The sequence below is a fragment of the Rissa tridactyla genome, chromosome 7 (assembly GCF_028500815.1).
Source record: "Rissa tridactyla isolate bRisTri1 chromosome 7, bRisTri1.patW.cur.20221130, whole genome shotgun sequence".
Lineage (NCBI taxonomy): Eukaryota > Metazoa > Chordata > Aves > Charadriiformes > Laridae > Rissa > Rissa tridactyla.
The window spans coordinates 50550299-50568134 of record NC_071472.1 but is presented as its reverse complement, the minus strand read 5'-3'; the positions used below and the strand labels follow the sequence as shown (position 1 = coordinate 50568134).

At 49.6% G+C, this 17836-nt stretch overlaps 2 protein-coding genes across 11 annotated transcripts in view; one reads left to right on the top strand and one right to left on the bottom strand.

The window, feature by feature from the left end:
• Positions 1 to 894: 894 nt before the first annotated feature.
• BCAS3 (BCAS3 microtubule associated cell migration factor) overlaps positions 895 to 17836 on the bottom strand; it is a 364218-nt gene continuing 347276 nt past the window's right edge. For 5 of the 10 annotated variants that reach the window (XM_054209096.1, XM_054209097.1, XM_054209084.1 and 2 more), the window contains one exon: positions 895 to 1780. In XM_054209096.1, coding sequence (XP_054065071.1) covers positions 1632 to 1780 — 149 coding nt within the window. In that variant the 3' untranslated portion in view covers positions 895 to 1631. Of the gene's footprint in view, positions 1781 to 17764; positions 17831 to 17836 lie in introns of all 10 variants that reach the window. The other 5 variants (XM_054209092.1, XM_054209076.1, XM_054209078.1 and 2 more) reach the window with 2 other exon arrangements.
• On the top strand, positions 5891 to 15131 carry LOC128912700 (uncharacterized). The gene is made up of 2 exons (XM_054209099.1): positions 5891 to 6821; positions 12735 to 15131. The coding sequence occupies exons 1-2, from the start codon at positions 6526 to 6528 to the stop codon at positions 13210 to 13212; spliced, it is 774 nt and encodes a 257-aa protein (XP_054065074.1). The 5' UTR covers positions 5891 to 6525; the 3' UTR covers positions 13213 to 15131.

The window sequence follows — 17836 nt, the reverse complement described above, 5'->3', positions numbered from 1 at the left end:
ACCAAGCAAGAAACTGAAATTATTGCTGCAGACTCTCAGTTTTTATTAGTGGTTTCCAAGCCTGAAGAGAGAGAGAAAAAAAAGCTTGATCTGAGTTGCAGCGTTACAGTTAAAAACAACAAAAAAAACCAAGGCCAAGACTGGATTTGGTATTTGGGGATGGATTAGGAAGAGGGTGGTGGGTTCTGCATCCCTCGGTGTGGCTGGTTGAAGCTGTAAGAGCGCAAAAAGATTTGTGGGTTTAGATAGTTTCCTCTCCTTGCCATAACTCAAACGGCTTCTATTAAAAACAAGTAGTGGGAAGGAAATTTCACAAGCTGACGGTCCCATCTCGCTCTCTGCTTCTCGACACAAGTTGGCCGAGAGAGAGGAATTCATGTGGTTAGGATGTGTGAGCCCGTGACTATTTTATCAGCAGAGTTATGCGGTGCTAGTTCAGACTGTGCGTGGTCAGTGGGGTCTGTGGGCTCAGGCTGCTCTAGGGGTCCTGCAAAGCCTCTTATATGCGACCCTATAGCACAACAGAGGTAGGTGGGGGCCACTGGGGCCCTTGCCCAACCGAAACCAGTGGGATGAAGCAGCAGGGCCCCGACCAATGCACGGAGCTGGCGCTGGGGTTAGACACCCGAACAGAGACGGGGGTTGATTTTCAGAGGCGCCAAGCAGGTGTAAGGAACAACACCCTCTAAATCTCTCATTTTTGAAAATCCTGCCCTTGCAAACGGGGATGAGAAAGCAGGGATGCAAAAACAAGCTCTACTGGCTGCATAACATCCACTGATGGCTTTAATTAAAGCCCTCAAGTTAGTGAATACGCACATAGTCTGGTCCAGGAAGATAGACGAAGCCCGCAGCCAGCCCAGTAACGCTCCATGAACATTGCCATTACAGCAGTTTCTTGTTTAACTTAGATTTATTCAATGACACATGCATTTCTGGACAGATATCTGAGTTCCAATGAACAAGTTTTATAACGAAATATCAGAAATTTGTGACTGCAGTTAGTCAATTAAGTACATTTCTAAAATACATGACTAGAAGAAAACCGGAGCAATAGAGATAATTCTTCCAAAGAACAAAAAAAGAAACATTTCCATTTGTAATACTCCTGGCATTGATGAGAATCAGTGGGGAAGGAGGGCAGCACGGAGACGCAACAAGGAAGGAATAACATTATCAACCCTGTCCACAGAAAGTCCTCCAGTTTCCAGTCTCTCCAGTTCATTCGTTAATGCTCGGCACTTTTGCAGACAGCAAGAGCTCCTCTGAGTTACGGAGAATCCCCTTCACCTCTCGACAGGAAAAAGCAGAGAATGGTTGTGAAACCATGTGCTTGACCAGAAATGGCTTAGAAATAGTTCTCCTCAACCAAGCTCTTCCTGAACACAGCGAAAAAGGAAGCCGCAGAGCTATCGGGATTGAAGACGGAGTCTCTTCATATTGCACAGGAACACAAAGTCAAGGTTTTGTGAGTATGTTTCAGGAAGGTTTAAGAGTCGTCAATATTTATCAGGGTAACGAGAACCATCCAGCGCAGCGGCCAACTGGCAGGTGACAGACACATCGGGATTGTTTAGGCGGAGAGGCGGCTCGTTACCCTGTCTGGATCTCTCCTTGGATGTTTGGCTAATTTAAGGGAATCCCGTGGGGAACAGGCTGAGGGGCTGGTTTTCGTTAGTCGGGAGGGGCGATCGGTAGCCGTCGAAGTTGCGCGGGATACTGCCGCTGGTGGAACCGGAGCTGTTACTGAGCGTCTCTATGCTTCCCTCTCGCTGAAGCTCTGCAACGGGAAGAGAGAGTAGGTCCTGGTTAGTGTTTCGGAGAAACCCGGAGTGCCATCAGATGGCCGCTCTATTGACAAATCTGTGTATTGTATCATTGCTCTAAAGCCGCATTTATTCCTCATCCATCTTTTCTGGGGTGATTTGATGAATCACTCTGGAGGCATCCCAGCTCCTGGTCCTACTTCTCTGCCGGGCTCACAGCTCAGCTGAGCCGAAGCTGAGCTGGACGAGACGTTAAATGCTGCCCGGCAGAGCGGCCCCTTTCCTGGGAGGAGGCTGCTGGCTCGCGACATGTCAGGATTCAATCGTGGGGGTGCTCACTGCTGAGATGGCGGGGAAGGGGGAGCGGTAGCAGCACCGGTTACCGGTGGTGCGTACCAGCTAACCACTGTGATTCTCCACCTTGGGAATACCAGGGACTTTCCACAACCTTTTATCCTGCGCAAACAGACATAAATAACTCTGCTTTTTCCAGCCAAAGAGAAAATATCCCCTTTCCTACGTGCCTGAGCTGTGCCTCAAAGCAAAAGAGAAAGCAGGCCTGACCACGGCTCTTCCTCTCCTGGTCACACGCATCCAGACATCTCCCCTCGCTGACCTCCCCAAGCCTTTACTGCTCCCTAATCTCGAAACAGGAGGATTTTTGTGTGTGCAGAGCATCGTTTCTAACCGTGGCCTCTCGGCGAGCCACTTGAACCCAGCAGTTGACTCGGCGGCAGCGTGCAGCAGCGCGGCTGGGCAGCATCGCCCCGGCCAGCACTCAGCGCCGGCACGCAGCCCTGAGATTAGGCAGAGCCCCACGTCCATAGCAGGAATCCTCTGCCAGACGCGCGGTGACAGGCCGCAAGAAATATTCTGGCGAGTTGCGACGCGCAGCCCCGAGTGTGACTTCTGTCGGCTGCTTCTGCGCAGGCTACGGGGCAGGGACAGGAGCTTTGGGCAAACTCCCTCGGCTGCCAAAGGGGAAAGAGGAAAAACCCTCTTGTTTGCTGCGCACCGCGGTGTCATGCGTGTAAGGCACGGGAGGCAAACCCCCGGAGCAGACAGGCAGCTTTTCCCATCCTGCAGCCGGAGTTTTGCTCGGATTGGGGGGAAAGAAGCCACAATCGCAGGAGCTGGAGGAGCGGTGCCCGCTTTGCTCTCTGCTAAATATTACTGCACCTCTGGTCTTTGCACACCTCAGTCAAACACCGGGATATTTAACCTTTTCTCAACACCATGATGCTCCTTTTGCCACAAGAGGACTTGGAGATAAAGACGTATCTATAGGTAAAGCCCACGGCAAAAGCAGAAAGTCAGTTCTTTGCTGAAGCTGCATCCTAAAATTCGGTAAAAACAGCGTCCCGCGACACTGTACAGCTCCCGGTCGCTACGTGGGCACGGCAGGGACAGCAGCGGGCGAGCGTACCCCCGGCAAAGGAGGGCTCAGGGACTTAATCCTTGATGGTGGAGGTAACTTGGGATGGAGATAATCTGCCCAGGACACACGAAAAACACATCAGCAGGAAACCAGTCACCCTATAAGCAGTGATAATAATGACCTCAGCTGTATTAATCACAATTTCTTGCCAGTATTTGGTGAAGGAATGTCCATGTCTAAACCTCTTCATTTTCCTCACATCCTTACTCTCCCCTGAGTTCAGGAAGTAAAAACAGCAATTTAAATCAGAAATGAGTGGCGTATCCCACACTAATGCTGTGCTTATCCTGTCTGATTTGGGGCTTTTATCTCCCTCCGCACACAGCTGGCTTCGGTTAAACGTCCCACGTCACAGCTCTGGGGCGCGGGGCAGCCATCGCCCGTGCTGGGCAGGCTGGGGCTCCCCGAACAGGGGGCGGGCTACTAAACTTCCTCATGGGGCTGCTGAACACCTCACGGGGCTACTGAACGCCTCATGGGGCTGCTGAACACCTCGCGGGGCTGCTGAACTCCTCACAGGGCTACTGAATGCTTTACGGGGCTACTAAACTCTTCACAGGGCTGCTGAATGCCTCACGGGGCTACTGAATGCCTCACGGGGCTACTGAACTCCCCACGGGGCTACTTTGCTCACTCTCTCTTTTTAAGCTGTAATTGATCTTCAAGCAATGCTGCGCTTTCAGTAACCGCAGCCAAAGGAGAGCGAGGGAGCCTTTGTGTCCCTGCGGCCGGTGGCTCCTGCGTGGCCGTTTCTGCCCCTCGGGGACAAGCGCTGGCCTGCCAGCTCCCGCCTGCCCTTGGCCACGCCGCGTCCTGCCCGTCCTTCCGCGACACGTGTGGCACCGCACGGCCTGCCGGGGTGGGATTTTGGGGAACTGGGGCTCGCGGGGTGGCTTTCCGGGGGCTGCGGGATTTCCGCAGCCGGCAGCACTTGTCACCTCTGCGGGGGACTGCCAGGGGGTGGCACTGCAGAGGCTGATGCCAGCCAGGGAAAAAGCAGGGACAAAAAACCAGGGAGACCCAGCGGTGGGCGCAGGGCCTGGCTGGGGACCCGTCCCGGCTGTGCCGCACGGCCACGGCTCACTCCCCTTGCTGTGTCCGGCACGTAAACCCCTTCAATTCGCAACACAGCGGGGACAAAAGAGAGGATAAAAGAGATAGAAAACCTCAAGAGGAACCAGAGGGGAAGTTTTCCAGCCCTCCAGCCTGTGCAGAGCCCACTTTGGGTTCGGAGGGGGTCAGGCTAAAAACTGGGGCAGCTCCCGCATCCGAGCTGCCGTCCCAAGTGCCGCAGATGGTAAACGCGCACATTCCCCCGGGCAAACGAGCCCGGGCGCTCTCAAACAGCCCCGCATTGCGAACCCGCTCGCTCTGGAACTAATTACACAGCCAGGCAGACGAGCAATGTATTTCGATACCTAAGAAAGCATTGTAAAACTCCCGACCGCCGCAGCAGAAAGCACCGCTGTGCTCAGGAAATTGGGCTCTTGCCCTCGCCCAGCCCGGCTCTTGTGCACAGCTGGGTCACGCGAGACGTGCAATTAGACATTACATGGTCACCAGGGACTACCTGCACTTCATGTACGACCCTTAGGACCACAGTCAGCCCGTTTTCCTACGCTCCCCCAGCATCAGTCCATTTTTTTCAGCTGTTTCATTAACAAAAAAGATAATAGCAATAAAAAAGTCCAATGCAAACTATTATTCTTTCCCCCAGACCTTCCAGCAGACCAGAGGCAAGTGCACAGGGACATTGATGCCATTCCCATGGGAAAATCAGACAAGAACGGTGAACGGCTCCACAACATGGGGACACCCTTCCCATTATGGGGTAAAAAACTGGGCGCCGGTTTCTGAGAGACACGATGCCTGGACGGACCTGACAAGCGCAGAAGAGGCCGCCGTGGCATGGTGGGGCTGTAGGGTATAAGAAGAGGCAGGTCCCTGTAGACGCGCAGTGTGGGCAGCGCTGCCCTCCCTCTGCCCCGGGATGGAGAAGCCGAGCCCTGCGGAACGGCTGAAAGGAGGCGAAATATTCCCCAGATCTAAGTAAGATGTGTCACACAACCGGTCAGACCACCGGCGCCCTCTGTGCTGGGAACACACTCACTGAAAAACACCAAATACAAGGAAAAAGCGGGATTCCCCCCGCCCCAGGGAAAGACTGGGGCGAGCGGCGGGAGAGCCCGGAGCAGCGTTGGCGGCGCGGGATGAAGGCTCAGGATGGGGCTGCCTGGCGAGAGAGACTTCGTTTACTTCAGTGGAGTTACGCCAGGAATGGACTTGGCCCCAGCATGTCTGAGGGTTATTGTATCTGCATTCCCCCATGCATATACTGTCGAGATGTATTAACTTCCTTAAATGTACCAGTAAAACAACCTCTTATGATACACTTTAATGAACTTGTACAGTAGCCAACAAATTGTGCATCATATAAAACCCATTCGGCCTTATAGACTCTTTGGCTATTTTGTAATAACTGCAATTTGCTTCTGCTGAAGCAAGATAACCAGGGTTGAGAAGTCAGGCTTTGCAGAAACCTAAATATTTGATTTGGGGGGGAGTGGGTGGGAGAAGGAAGAAAGGGGCCTCTGGGAGCTATTTATGGGGTCAAAATAACATGAGACCTGCTCTTCTCGTAGCATTTCCACCATCAAGGAAATGAAATACTGTGAGAAGACCAGCACTTGCATTATTTTGGCCCCATAAATGGCTCCCTGAGGCTTTCAAAAGCCCGTGAAAAACAAACACAAATACAAATAAATGCTAATACTGGAAACGTAAATACTAAAACCTGCCCATGTCCCCGGAGGAAACGGCTCACAAAGTCCTGCCTGCCCTAAAAAAAAATAAAAAAGAAGAAAAAAAGACAGGAAAAAAGACGAAGGAGCAGGAACATCTGCTGAAGTCATGAGGAGAAAGTCACTTCAGGGGAGCCGGGAACAGCCTTGCCTGCGCTTTTGACAGTAACAGTAATGGGCACCGCTGGCATCACCCAGGGTCCCAGAATAATAGGGATTTTCAGGGCACTCGCGCTTTCCGCCGCGGTAAAGGCAGCAGCAGTAAAAATCCTCGCGGCTGCTGGTGTGGGGACTGTGGCCGTCGAGAGCAGGGGGGACGGTGGCACAGCCAGTGGGGGTCCCCAGCCCACCCCGGGGGGTGGCCGTCCCCCTCCCATGGCCCTGCAGCCCCCGGAGCTGCTCGGAGAGCAATAGGGCATTCAAGGTGCGGCAAAGCAAGTGCTGGCTGCTCTCTGCTTGGCATGGCTTCCCGCGGGGCTGCCCGCAGGCCGGCACCCGCGCTGCCTCCCCGTGGCTCCGCATGAGAAACGGAACACGAAACCTCCCACCAAAACGCTCCTTCCTGCTAATATTCCCAAACGCCATGCTGCAGCCTGGCGGCCCTGTCCCTTCTTCTGCCGCCCGAGCCACGCTCCGTCGTCCCCGAGCCGGCTGCCAAGGCGAAGGGAGGAAGAGGAGGAGGAGGAGCTGCTCTTGGGACAGCCCGGGGTCCTCATGCCCCGGGGAGCAGTGCCATCCCCCCTCCAGCGAGGTGGCTGCACCCTCGGTTCCAGAAAGCTCCAGGAACTGTCGAAGGACCCCATCAAATCTAGAAAGGTACAAAGCCCTGCCAAGCTTAAATGTGAAACCGTTTTATATGGCGCATTAATTCAATGCCTGAAGAAAATCTATATAGCCCTCTTTTGCCCGGAACACTCATAAATTATGCTGCCTTTCTTATTCGTGCTCTCTCTGTAGTGGTCCACTTGAAGCCGTGGTATCTCCTTTATGTCTACTCAAAAAAATCTCATCTCCAGCGCATTATTTCTCCTAATGGTTTTTCCTTTCTCTCTGTTTGCTTTCCCCTGTTAAGCACAGTTTCAAAATATCCTCCCGAAATCATTTGCTGGAAGAGCTGACCCTTTCCTCTTACCTACCGAGGGCCGCCCGGGCTCCCGCGCAGCCCAGCGGAGCCGCAGCCGGGATAAATGATACAATGACAGCAGCCTGATGTGTCAGGGCAGCGGGGAAGCGGCAGCAACTCTGAATACAAGAATTATTCTTCATCATCTCAAACTGTCACAACACATTACCCTCAAAGCCGCAGCTCGCTGAAGGAGTGACCCTGGACTGAATGGGAGAGTGCTCGGGGAAAGAACTAATTGTAGCCTCTTTTCACACGTCAGTCACTTTTCACAGCACCAAGCCTTTCAAGCTCAACTAATGTCAAGTTCCCTTTTCCTTTTGCTGGGCTGAGTATTTCTGATTTTTAAGGATGGCATTTTTAAAGGAACAAGGTCTCCGGCGAGGGATGAGGCCGGGGAGGGGAGGGAAGGAAGCGTCGGAGTGAGCACGCATCAGAAAGTCCATCAGACGCCTGAAGACTCGTTAGGAATTAGACAATTAACAAGTAGGAATGCAGGAAGCGGGGTAATGGCCAGCAGGGCTTGAATCTCCTCGATTTCATTTCTGTCATTCACGGCGATTGTTTCGGGGAACTTTTTGGGCTCCGCTGGGCGCCCAGGGGGCTGCGGGCGCGGGAACGTACTCGGCCCCTTCCCCGGAACCAGGATGCCAGGCGGGCGTTCTCCAGCGGCGGGCGAGAGAAACAAGGTGCTGCTTACAAAACCCACCTCTCCGCGGCCACCAGCAGTTTTTGAGCGAACAGCCCAAAGGCCAAAATTAGAGTTTCGTTTTAAAATCAAAGATGATTCCCTTTCTTCGGAGGAGAAGCGAGGCGACTCCCTGCAGACAGAGCTCTCGGAATGACAGCCCGCTCTGCGCTCCCAGGCGGACAAACCTAAGGGCCCTTCACACCTCCTCGTCTTTAACCGAAATCCTAAAATATTCTGCAGCGAGGAGTGTTTTTTTACCCTTATATCTGCACAATGCCCATCACGGGGAACTCGCAGAGCTGACTGGGGCTTCCGAGTGTTACTTATTAACTGTAATGAATAATAATTATGTAGCTTCTGCCATCTGGATTCTCATTCAAAAGGATCCCATATAAAGCGAACACTAAAAGGCAATTTGTATTAACACAATGGAAGTCTTGAGGATCTCTTAAACTGTTTGTAATTTACACAACGCTCCCCAGTGAATGGATTAGTTAAACATTTTTATTTTACTGATTGCCGCCGAAGGGAGCGGGATGTGCTCCCACGGAGGAGCTCGCACCGGCCCCCGACATGCGGCTTCCGCTCCCCTCTATGCCGACACGCACACTCTCCATCCTGCAGTGTTTAGACAACATCCCAAACTCAGCTGGACACTTTTTGGCTCTATTTCTGCACGACCATTTTACTATGGACATCACAACCCGGTCCCCACGGGAGCCGCTGCCGCTGCTGGGGCTGGGCATGCCGCAGCGCGGGGCAGAAAAGGGCTCGGAAGTTGGTGCGAAGTTGTCAACCGAAGCGGGACACAGAAACACCGCCCCTGACACAAAGGCTTGGGAATTGCATTACTGCGGTTGTAGGTTTTTCTTGGGTATTCCCCTTTTTTTTTTTTCTTTTTGACGAAATGCAATTATGCTAACGAGGGAGCTCTAATTATAATCCATCTCCACCGCCCTCAGCGGCTGCTCGGAGGCGAGGACCTGCGGAGTTGGCTCCAGCCCCGCGCAGGGACCTGCCGCCGGCCAGGGCAGGGGGGCACCCCCAGGGACACCCCGCTTTTGGGTATTCAGATAAGCAAAAATCACTAATATTAAACTGTAGCGAAATGAAAGCACCAAGTACTCATTAAAGCTCTTAATTTTCCGAGCTCCTTTTCACTTGAGGTGGCTGAAAAGAAATTTCAGGGCAAATGTATTTTTACATTGCTCCTTCCCAAAGGGAGCACAGACGGAAAATTGGTTCCCAGCTTTATATATTACTATAATGTTTACAAGTTTGTATGATTATGATAACGTTTAAAAATCAATTAAACCAGTTCTCCCGCAGCTGCAGGGACTCATCTCCTGTGATGCTCTGGGTGGCCCTAATAGACCTGCTCCTAAGAAATGTTTCTTTTTCCCTTTTTTTTTTTTTTTTAAACCAGCAGTTCAAGAAAAGAGATTTTAAACTCCATTCAAAAGAGGAAATGTAACACTCCGGCATTTGAACATTCCAAATCAATTCCCCTATTAAAAACCCTTTCATCCTGCTGCAACCTGAAAGATGCTGAGACACCGCAAATAGCACCTACATTAAATTTGCAAGGTAAAAAAGACTGGCGAACGCTGCCGGAACAACTTCTCTGAAATCAGAATTCAGTGGCCTATGTAAAATATTAGTTACTGTCAAACTACCTTACAATAACTCTAATGCTGAATCCACGTAGAGTTGGTTAACGCCATGCACTTGGAGATGAAACCTGGCACGTTGGAAAAAAGGTGGCAGGATCTAGCAAGGAGATGAGGAGGTAGAGGAGGCAGGAGATAACCAGGGGAACGAAGACTGAGCCTTCTGAACATCAGAGCCCCCCTGAGACCGCACAGTTCATTTCTGGTGCCTTATTTCAAGGCGAAGACGCCAAACAACTAACACTTACGAAATGGGGAGGACATCGGAACTTACATAAATGGCTGGGTTTACTTCAGGCACGAAGAGATTGTTGAGATACGGACAAAACATTTTCATGCATGAACTTCTAAAGAATTTTGCCTACCAAAAGAAAAAAAAAAAGCAAGCAGCTTGTTTTTTTCCTCTAAAAAGAGAACCCAAAAAGCTGCACATGACTCGAGTCCATGGAGTAGAAGGCCCAAGACTTTGGCATCTTGCCAGGCTTGACTCTGAGCATTTTATGGAAGGTTAAAAGTGCACGAGATAAAGGACTAGCATTTAGAGGGAGAATATTCTTCATAATAGGCACTTTCACAATGACTGCAGTGCTTTTAAAAAATAATCTCAAGTTTCCTAGAGCTGTATATTTTTGTAAAGAGGTTTAGGATGTTTTCCTACATAAATGGCACTTCAGAAGGATGAGCTCTGATTTTAGTCAGTATGTGAAATTTCAAAAGCTAGAACAGTCCAATGCTTACAGAAAACAATTTCTGTAGCCCATCCACATCATGGAAGCCTACGACTCCTTGTCTAAGATTTCTCAAAGAGTTTTTAAAATGAATCTGCAGATATGGTTGTTTAGGTTTAAAGGAATTCCCTCCTACCCCATCTTGAAAGTTTCAGTCTGTTGCTATTATAAATCCTATAATAACGCACCTTATATGTAAGATATGCTTTCCTGTGCAAACCAGGGCGTACACAAGTTTTTCAACGTATTTAGGCAGAATTATCTTGTATCTTCAGTTACGCAAGCAGCACATCTGTGTATATCAGACCAAAAGCATTTGCAGAGAAAACACTGTATTAAAATTCCTGGGTTTGGTCTCTCATTCCCAGGGTTATGGGAGTGCCTTGGATTGCTCAACAGTGACCCCTCTGTCAGCCTCCGACTCCACAAAGGAAAACACAAATTCAATGTCATCTGCGTGTTCACGACACCTACCAGCTCCGTGTCCTACACCCTCCAGACCCTTTGGATCTTGCTCAGAAGCTTTGGAGGTGATGCTCCTATTCCTGAACCCATCACACTTCTGTCCTGAGCGGGTTTGGACCCAACGCATGGATCTAAGCATCCCCCTTCCCACCAGAGCTGGAGCCACTGGAGATGGTGGGGAGGGGGCCCTGTCTCAAAGGTGGCTGCAGCAAAGCCACCGCGCACCAGGGCGATGACCCGGCGTGCTCGGGGAGGGCTGGGGGTCCCTCCTCCTGCCCCGGGCTCAGCCCGACAGTCCCAGCAAAAATGCTGGGTAAGGAAAAAGGTCAAAAATACAAAACCAGCAATTCCTTCAGGGTCTGGGCAGCCCCTCGCCGATACGCTGACTGGGGGATTTCAGACATGCCTGAGCCCGCCAAATCTCAGCAGTTTCTCTCACGCCGCCAAGACCTATTTTTTTCCCCTCTTGTGGTGCTACCTTGGTTCTTGGGCCTCCTTAATAACCCTCCGTTAGGAAGACAAGGCAGCCCTGGAGGAGGACAACTTCTGTGCTCTGGGCCTCTGGGTGCACCCCGCATATGTGCATTATGTGCTTCTGACACAAACATATTGCCGAGTTCATTTTAAAAGTATAATATTACAAAGCAAAGTAATTCTGGCACAACTTCTAGGACTTCTGACACGAAGTGGCCTTTTCGGGCAAGCGAGGAAAGCTACTGAGAGGCTCTGGGCTGTCTCTCGGGTGCAGATTGATGCCGAGGAGGAAGCTAGACCGGACTGGAATTTGGGTTTGATTCAAAGGAAAAGTTAAAAGTTTTGGGGGAACAGATGCTCAGCTGGTCCAAATCAGAAGAGTTTTGTTGAAGCTCACAAAATGATGTCACCGCAGACGCAGCCTTGTCTGCTCATCTAAATGGTTCAAGGCTCTCGGATCTGAAAAGCTCAGGTGGAGATCTAAGGAGCAGAGGTCTCCTCCTTTCATTTCCCCAGCCCGGGTTTTAGTGTCGCTGAGGAACTCCAAACCCATCCAAATAATCCCAGTTCCAAACGCAACTTACTGCGTCTATTGAGGCAATTATTTCAAAGATTACGTTGACATCGCTGCTTCAAGCAGACCAATTTTCTAAACACAGACCTAATTTTACAAAGCACTCAAAGCTCGCAGTAGGACTCTTAAAATCACGTCTCTACCTCGACTGAGTATTAACCGAGCCTGGAAAAACAACAGGCCAACCTTGTGGGCTCGCTCTCTTGCAGGATTGCTTGAGGCTCTTAATACACTCTGTCTTATTTATATAGCTCCAAATTCTGATGTCAGACATAAATATGAAAGGGCCTTGATAAAAATGACATCCGAAGCTTAATTCGGCCCTTTGTTAATGGAGTTCAGCACAGCACTTTACTTTCGTTCTCATGAAACCAGAAGGCAGCTGAAAAATACTCAACTGGACGTTTTCACTTGTTAAAATTCATATTTTAAAAACTATTCCAAGTATTGATTCTAACATACTTTGCCTTTTTAGTTACGCTCTTACAAGCACTGTCAAACGTGTGAATGAGCTGCAGCCTGTGGACGAGCGCGTGGTGGAGGATAACTCTTGTGTGAAATCTAAAAGACCTAATGGCAAACCAAGGCATTCCTCTGGCCACATCCCACATAAAAGGCAATTTAAATCATCTCAATCTGTGCAGATTCTGCCTTGTACTTGGGCATCTGGCAGCGGAGTTAATAGAACTACCTGCTCTTCGTGTTGTCTTCTTTTGCAGGCTTCCCACTCACATTTGGTGGGCGACAGGCCACATTTCCAAAAGATAAACCAAAGAAATGGCACAATACTGGCACAATATCATCCAAAGATCTTTTTTTAAAGGGTGGGGATAAAAGTAGCCCTGAGTAAAGGCAAAAAATCACGCCTGGATTTCAGGTTAGGGATCTGTCCCCATACGAGTCATTTACCCACTGCTACCTCCGTGGCTGCAGATGAGGGAGGAAGGCTGCTAGGTTAATTTGTCTTTTGATTAACGTCTCCAAACGTCATTTCCACCTGACAGCCTGGCCTCAGTGATGGGAACAGCTGCTCAGCGAGGCATGTGCGTGGTGATCCTGGGAACAGACGGGAGATGCCGTCCATGGGAATGCTGTTGCTCTGCCCTAGGAGAAAATGAGAGTAGCAACACACGCGAGCATCCCTCCGCACGGCACTGCTTCGGGGTCCCCTGGCACGCTGCTGTCTGTAGCCGATTAGGGAACCACCACCATCTCCAACCTGCTCACCTCGACCCGGTTCTGCAGGCGCTCGCCATCCCCGTCTCCTCGCTCCTGTGCCATGCCACCGAGCCAGAGCGGAGGGAATGGGGCAGGTCCCGGCTGCTGGCCCTGCCGGCACCTTCCTGCCTGCGGCCTTCCCAGAAAAACGGCTTTGGAAACAGTCGGAGAAGTGATACTGACCCTTTGTCTTTCACAACACCATCAGCTTTTGATGTAAACACAGAGTTCATGCGTTGGGCAGATACTGAGAAAAGTCACTGACCAAGGAAATAACAAATAAATACCAAAAATAAATAAATAAAAAAAAGATGGTATTTTCGCTGCGGGGGTCTTCTTGGAAAATGGGATAAAATGCCTCCCATAGGAAAAGGCAGTAAACAGTTTACGTCCTGGAACAGCCCTTTTACAGGGAGGGTGGTTTCCTGGCGTGTCAGGAGGTGACACGCCACCAGCCAGCATCAGGCACTCCCAAATTCTCTATCTTTTCACGAGAGAGAGAATGGTTCCTTAAAAAATTCATCCCCTTAGCAGCTATTTCTGTCTGCACGGCAAAGGAATTCCTCCCTCCCCGGGCTGCGGGACAGCCCGCGGGGAAGCTGCTCCCTGCCTGGGATGGGAAACACCTTGGAGAAATCTCAGAGGCTCTGGCTGATGCCCGAGGAACACGGAGCAAAGACTAAAAGCCAGTGAGCAACAAAAGCACCGCCACCTCGTCTGAAGCGACAAGAACGAAGCGCAGAATATAAACAACCGAAGTGGGGAAAAAAGCTATTTACATTTTTTAGAAGTTTTACTCACGCATTACCAAGCATGTAATTAGCAGTGATGTAATGTAAGAGGGCACCAACAGAAACACGGAAAAAAGCGGCCAGTCTCTTATCTTTTTGTCTTTACGTGTTGCCTCAGCACCTTTTTCATTCTTTGTGAAGACGCGACTTTTACGCAGCTCGTTTTTACAGAAAGACTTGAAACCTTTGGAGGTTTCAACCACTTGTGTGAGCCTCCACAGAGCTCCCGAACACCCTCTGCTTCTGACGGAGCAGCAGCATAGATGGTTTCTCCAACCGATTTGTCACTTTTCTTACTCTTAGGTTGTTTTTTTTTTTTTTCTTTTTTTTGTCAGCCGACTGTGCACACAATATTGAGCAATAATAAACAGAGGAGAATGAAAACCGCTGCAGCTTGAGAAGTGAGCTCAGGATATGATTCCTCCTCACCGGATGCCTGGAAGATGTCACTGAAATTCTCTCTCCCTTAGTGCAACCCGCGTGGAGCCAATATGAACTCCCAGCAAAGTGCTTAAAAACCCATTATTTATAATAACTGTTAAATGATGAGACATTGTTTACCCAGATCGCAAGATAAATTCTCACTTACAGAATGCTTGCCTGACCGTCCTGAACGTCATCTGGTTTTTATTTAAATGCAAAATGTAATTAGGCTCCCAATAACACAGCAGAAGAATTCAATAAGATAGGGCTTTTCACTTACAGTTTAATATTAACATTTTCCCATAAATGTTAATGAATAAAAGTCTACTGTTTTATATATTATCCATGGCGGGGAGACAGCAGGCTAGGAATGGAAGGAAAGCTAATCTTTTCATACCACAAATCAGAATATATACCTCAAAGAGAACTAACCATTCCCAGCATTGCCGTGGACCCGGCCACAATGCTGCTTCCTCCAGGGACAGCCACCAGACCCGGTCCCAGGGGACACACTCCAGGGAGTCTCCTTCCCCATCCACCAGGGAGATCCTTCCCCAGCCAGAACTCCCTGTGGGTTGTTTTCTTCTCCTTTTCCCCTTGCCCTCTCTCCCCCCATCCCGCTTTCTGCCTGACCATCTCCACTAGACATGCCACGAGCATCAGATAGCGAACAACATCGCTGTTAAGCAAGGATACGGCCCCGAGCCCTGATATTCTTGGACTCCAGCACGGATAGCATGGCTAGATTATCGGAAAAATCAGGTTACTATTTATCTGATATTCTGTTAGAGAAACGCACGGGAGCGATGAGATGATGGCAGGGCTGCAGACTACGGTACGATGATAGGAAATGATACGGCATCCGAACGGGTGGGAGAAGACCCTTGGGGCTGGCGGTGGTGGCACTTTGGGAGTCCCTCGAAGGACTTGTGGCTCCTGATGCCGAAGCGTGAGGAGCAGATCCCGTGGTGGAAGCGGGGCCTCCGCGGCTGAGAGGGCTGGAAGCTGCAGGGCCAGAGGGTTGGCTCGCACTGGAACATTTTAATTGTTTTAGCTTTTGACCTTCTGTTTATTGCTGGGGTTTTTCCTGTGTTAATGTGCATTTTGCTGTTTGGTGACTCATACTTCATCGTCCCTCTCTCTAATCAGAAGTGTTCATTTAACAGTTCAACTGCTTAACAATTTATTGCATAAATGGGTTTCCATCCTACAGCCCCCTCTCCCGCCTCCCCCGGTGAGGGCAACGCACCATCTGGGAGAGCTCTGCGATGACTTGGGCCATGGCCCTTTCACAACCCAGGGGACGGCAGATGCCCTTGGCACCAGCGTGATGCTAAAGCTCTGTGTGGGCAGGAAGGGGAGCCGTCAAGTTGGCCGTGCGTTATTTTAAGATAAAGGAAGGCTCAAACTTTCAAAGAGTTAATGCCGGTAGGCGCGGGAGATCCGCACTACGGGGGTGAGCAGAGACAGGAGCACCGCGTCAGCCTCACAGACCCTGGGGTGGTGGCACGTGGTCCGGGTGGCCACGCACCTTCTGCCACTGAGCCCACGGCGCGCCCTGCGCCGTGACCCGAGCTGCAGCTTGTCCTTAACGTGAGGGTGACAGGAGTCACCTAAGGCTGTACGGGGATTTCAGGGCGCGCTGACCTCCCCGGTGCTCGGACGGCAAAGCTGGAGCAGAGACCGAGGGGCACAAAGGCAGCAGCAGCAGAGCGGAGCCCAGCCTCCTGCCTTCCCCCAACCAAGCCAGGCTTGAGGAGCAAGCGCCGGCCAGCGCTGCACACACCTAAAATTGCTCCTGTAAAAATCAGCAAAATACCGAAAGGCTCTCTGGGGCTGGGGAGGAGGGAAAGGAACTGTCTTGTCTTTATTCTGCCACCACCTCAGCAGCTGCAATGAGTTTTGGCTCACAAAACAGCTGTAAAAATACCAGTCCTGGTTCAAATGCTGGGAGATGAGGGCTCTTAGACTTACTAAGAGAGATATGCTTGCCCTAAGTCGTATCTTACAAAAAATACCATGCAAAAGGAATAAGAGGGTAATTATGGGAACAGAGATGGAAAAATCCTGTAGCCTCCTAGTCGCCTGCACCCCACTCAGCGCGGGACTGCTCAGTGTGGGGCAGGCTTCAGAACTCGGACTTTTAAAGGGAAGATTTAATAAACACTGAGAAATGTTTCTAAATATTTAGAAAACCCAAAATAACAGACTTCCGAGCCAAGCTGTACAAACAGAAGATGAATTTAGAAAACTGTTAAAAATCAACAGCTTTTGCGTGCACCAAAATATATTTCTTTGAACAGCAAGCGTCACCTCATGGGCATGGTGCTGCAAGGAGAGCTGTAGGGATGCTCAGCCCTTTGCAGAATCAGGCCCAAACGAATACCTACCGTGGCTTTCCTCTCGTTCTCCTTGGAATCAATAGCAGAAGCCTCGGCGATGCAAAAAGCTTAATGCTTTAGGAGGTACTCAGCAAAACAGTCAAATGTGAGCAAAGCCAAGCTGGGCAGAACAGAGCTTTACATTTTCCTGTGAAATACTGGAGTATCGCAGCAGGAAAATTAATTTGCTTAATCATTAGGAAGAAAAACCACAAACCAAAGCGAACCAAAACAAAACCCAAAGCAATAACAAATCTCTAAGGAGAAAGGGAATTGTTTCTCTGTTAACTACTTTGAGACAAAGCACTGGAAGAAAAATGTCCAGTTCCAATAATGTCATAACCCGATTACAGCCTGCACAGAAGAGCTAAAACACTTGCAGAACAATGAGTAAGAAATTAAGTTTTAAATTGAGTGCTGGCCCTATCTCGTGTCACTTCTTTATATTCTAGTAGAAAGGACACCGCTGAGCTCATTTCATATACAGCAGCCTGAGCTGCCTGGATGCAGACATCAGTTAGTCATCTCGTATATGTTTCTCCCCATTTCTTTCTCCAGCAGGAATGACAAATCTAGAAATGTGACTGCACTTTGTTTTATTATGATATTGATTTTTCTGCAAAGGGAAAGTGCATTTATCCCCCAGGTCTGTGTGCTGGCAAGAAAGGGTTAACAAAATGTTTATCACAAAGCTGGCTTCAGAGTTGAAAGTAATGTGATCAGTAATGAATTTTGTGTTACATTAGGTTGTATAAATGGACAGACAAGCGCAGACAACAAGTGGCCAGGAGTCGGGGCTAATCTAATGATGTAAAAATAGAGACAGCACCAATTATACTTGGGGCCAGCTCAGAGCTCCTGCAGGGACTGCAAATGAATAGGTACAAATCAAATTACTGACTAATAGACGCACTACAAGAGAGGGCAGTCAATGCTAAATACATTAGGGCCTTGTGACCTCTCTGCTCTGAACAGCAGAATCCTAAATTTGACTTAAAAAAAAAAAAAATCAAAGAAACTCTTGTTCGTCTAAGGAGAGAAATAGAACAATGTTATTTGCGAAACGATCTGAGACACTTAGATATTTTTTGTTTTGTTCCCCTACGAACACGTTACGTATGTAACCCTTTGAAAGCTGACAGAGGGTTTGCTGTTAGAACAAGGAGAAATATTCTTTGTGCCAAAGTTAAGACCTGATAACAATACAGTTATGTTACATACCAAAACATTTCAAAGCCATGTGCCTCTTTGTGGTGATGTTTTTTACTGCTACTTCACCGGCTGTGTCTGTAT

Coding starts and splice junctions, on each gene's coding strand:
- LOC128912700 (XM_054209099.1), top strand. CDS start 6,526: ATGAGAAACGGAACACGAAACCTCCCACCAAAACGCTCCTTCCTGCTA. Junction 6,822..12,734: donor ACCCCATCAAATCTAGAAAG/GTACAAAGCCCT, acceptor TCCACCTGACAG/CCTGGCCTCAGTGATGGGAA.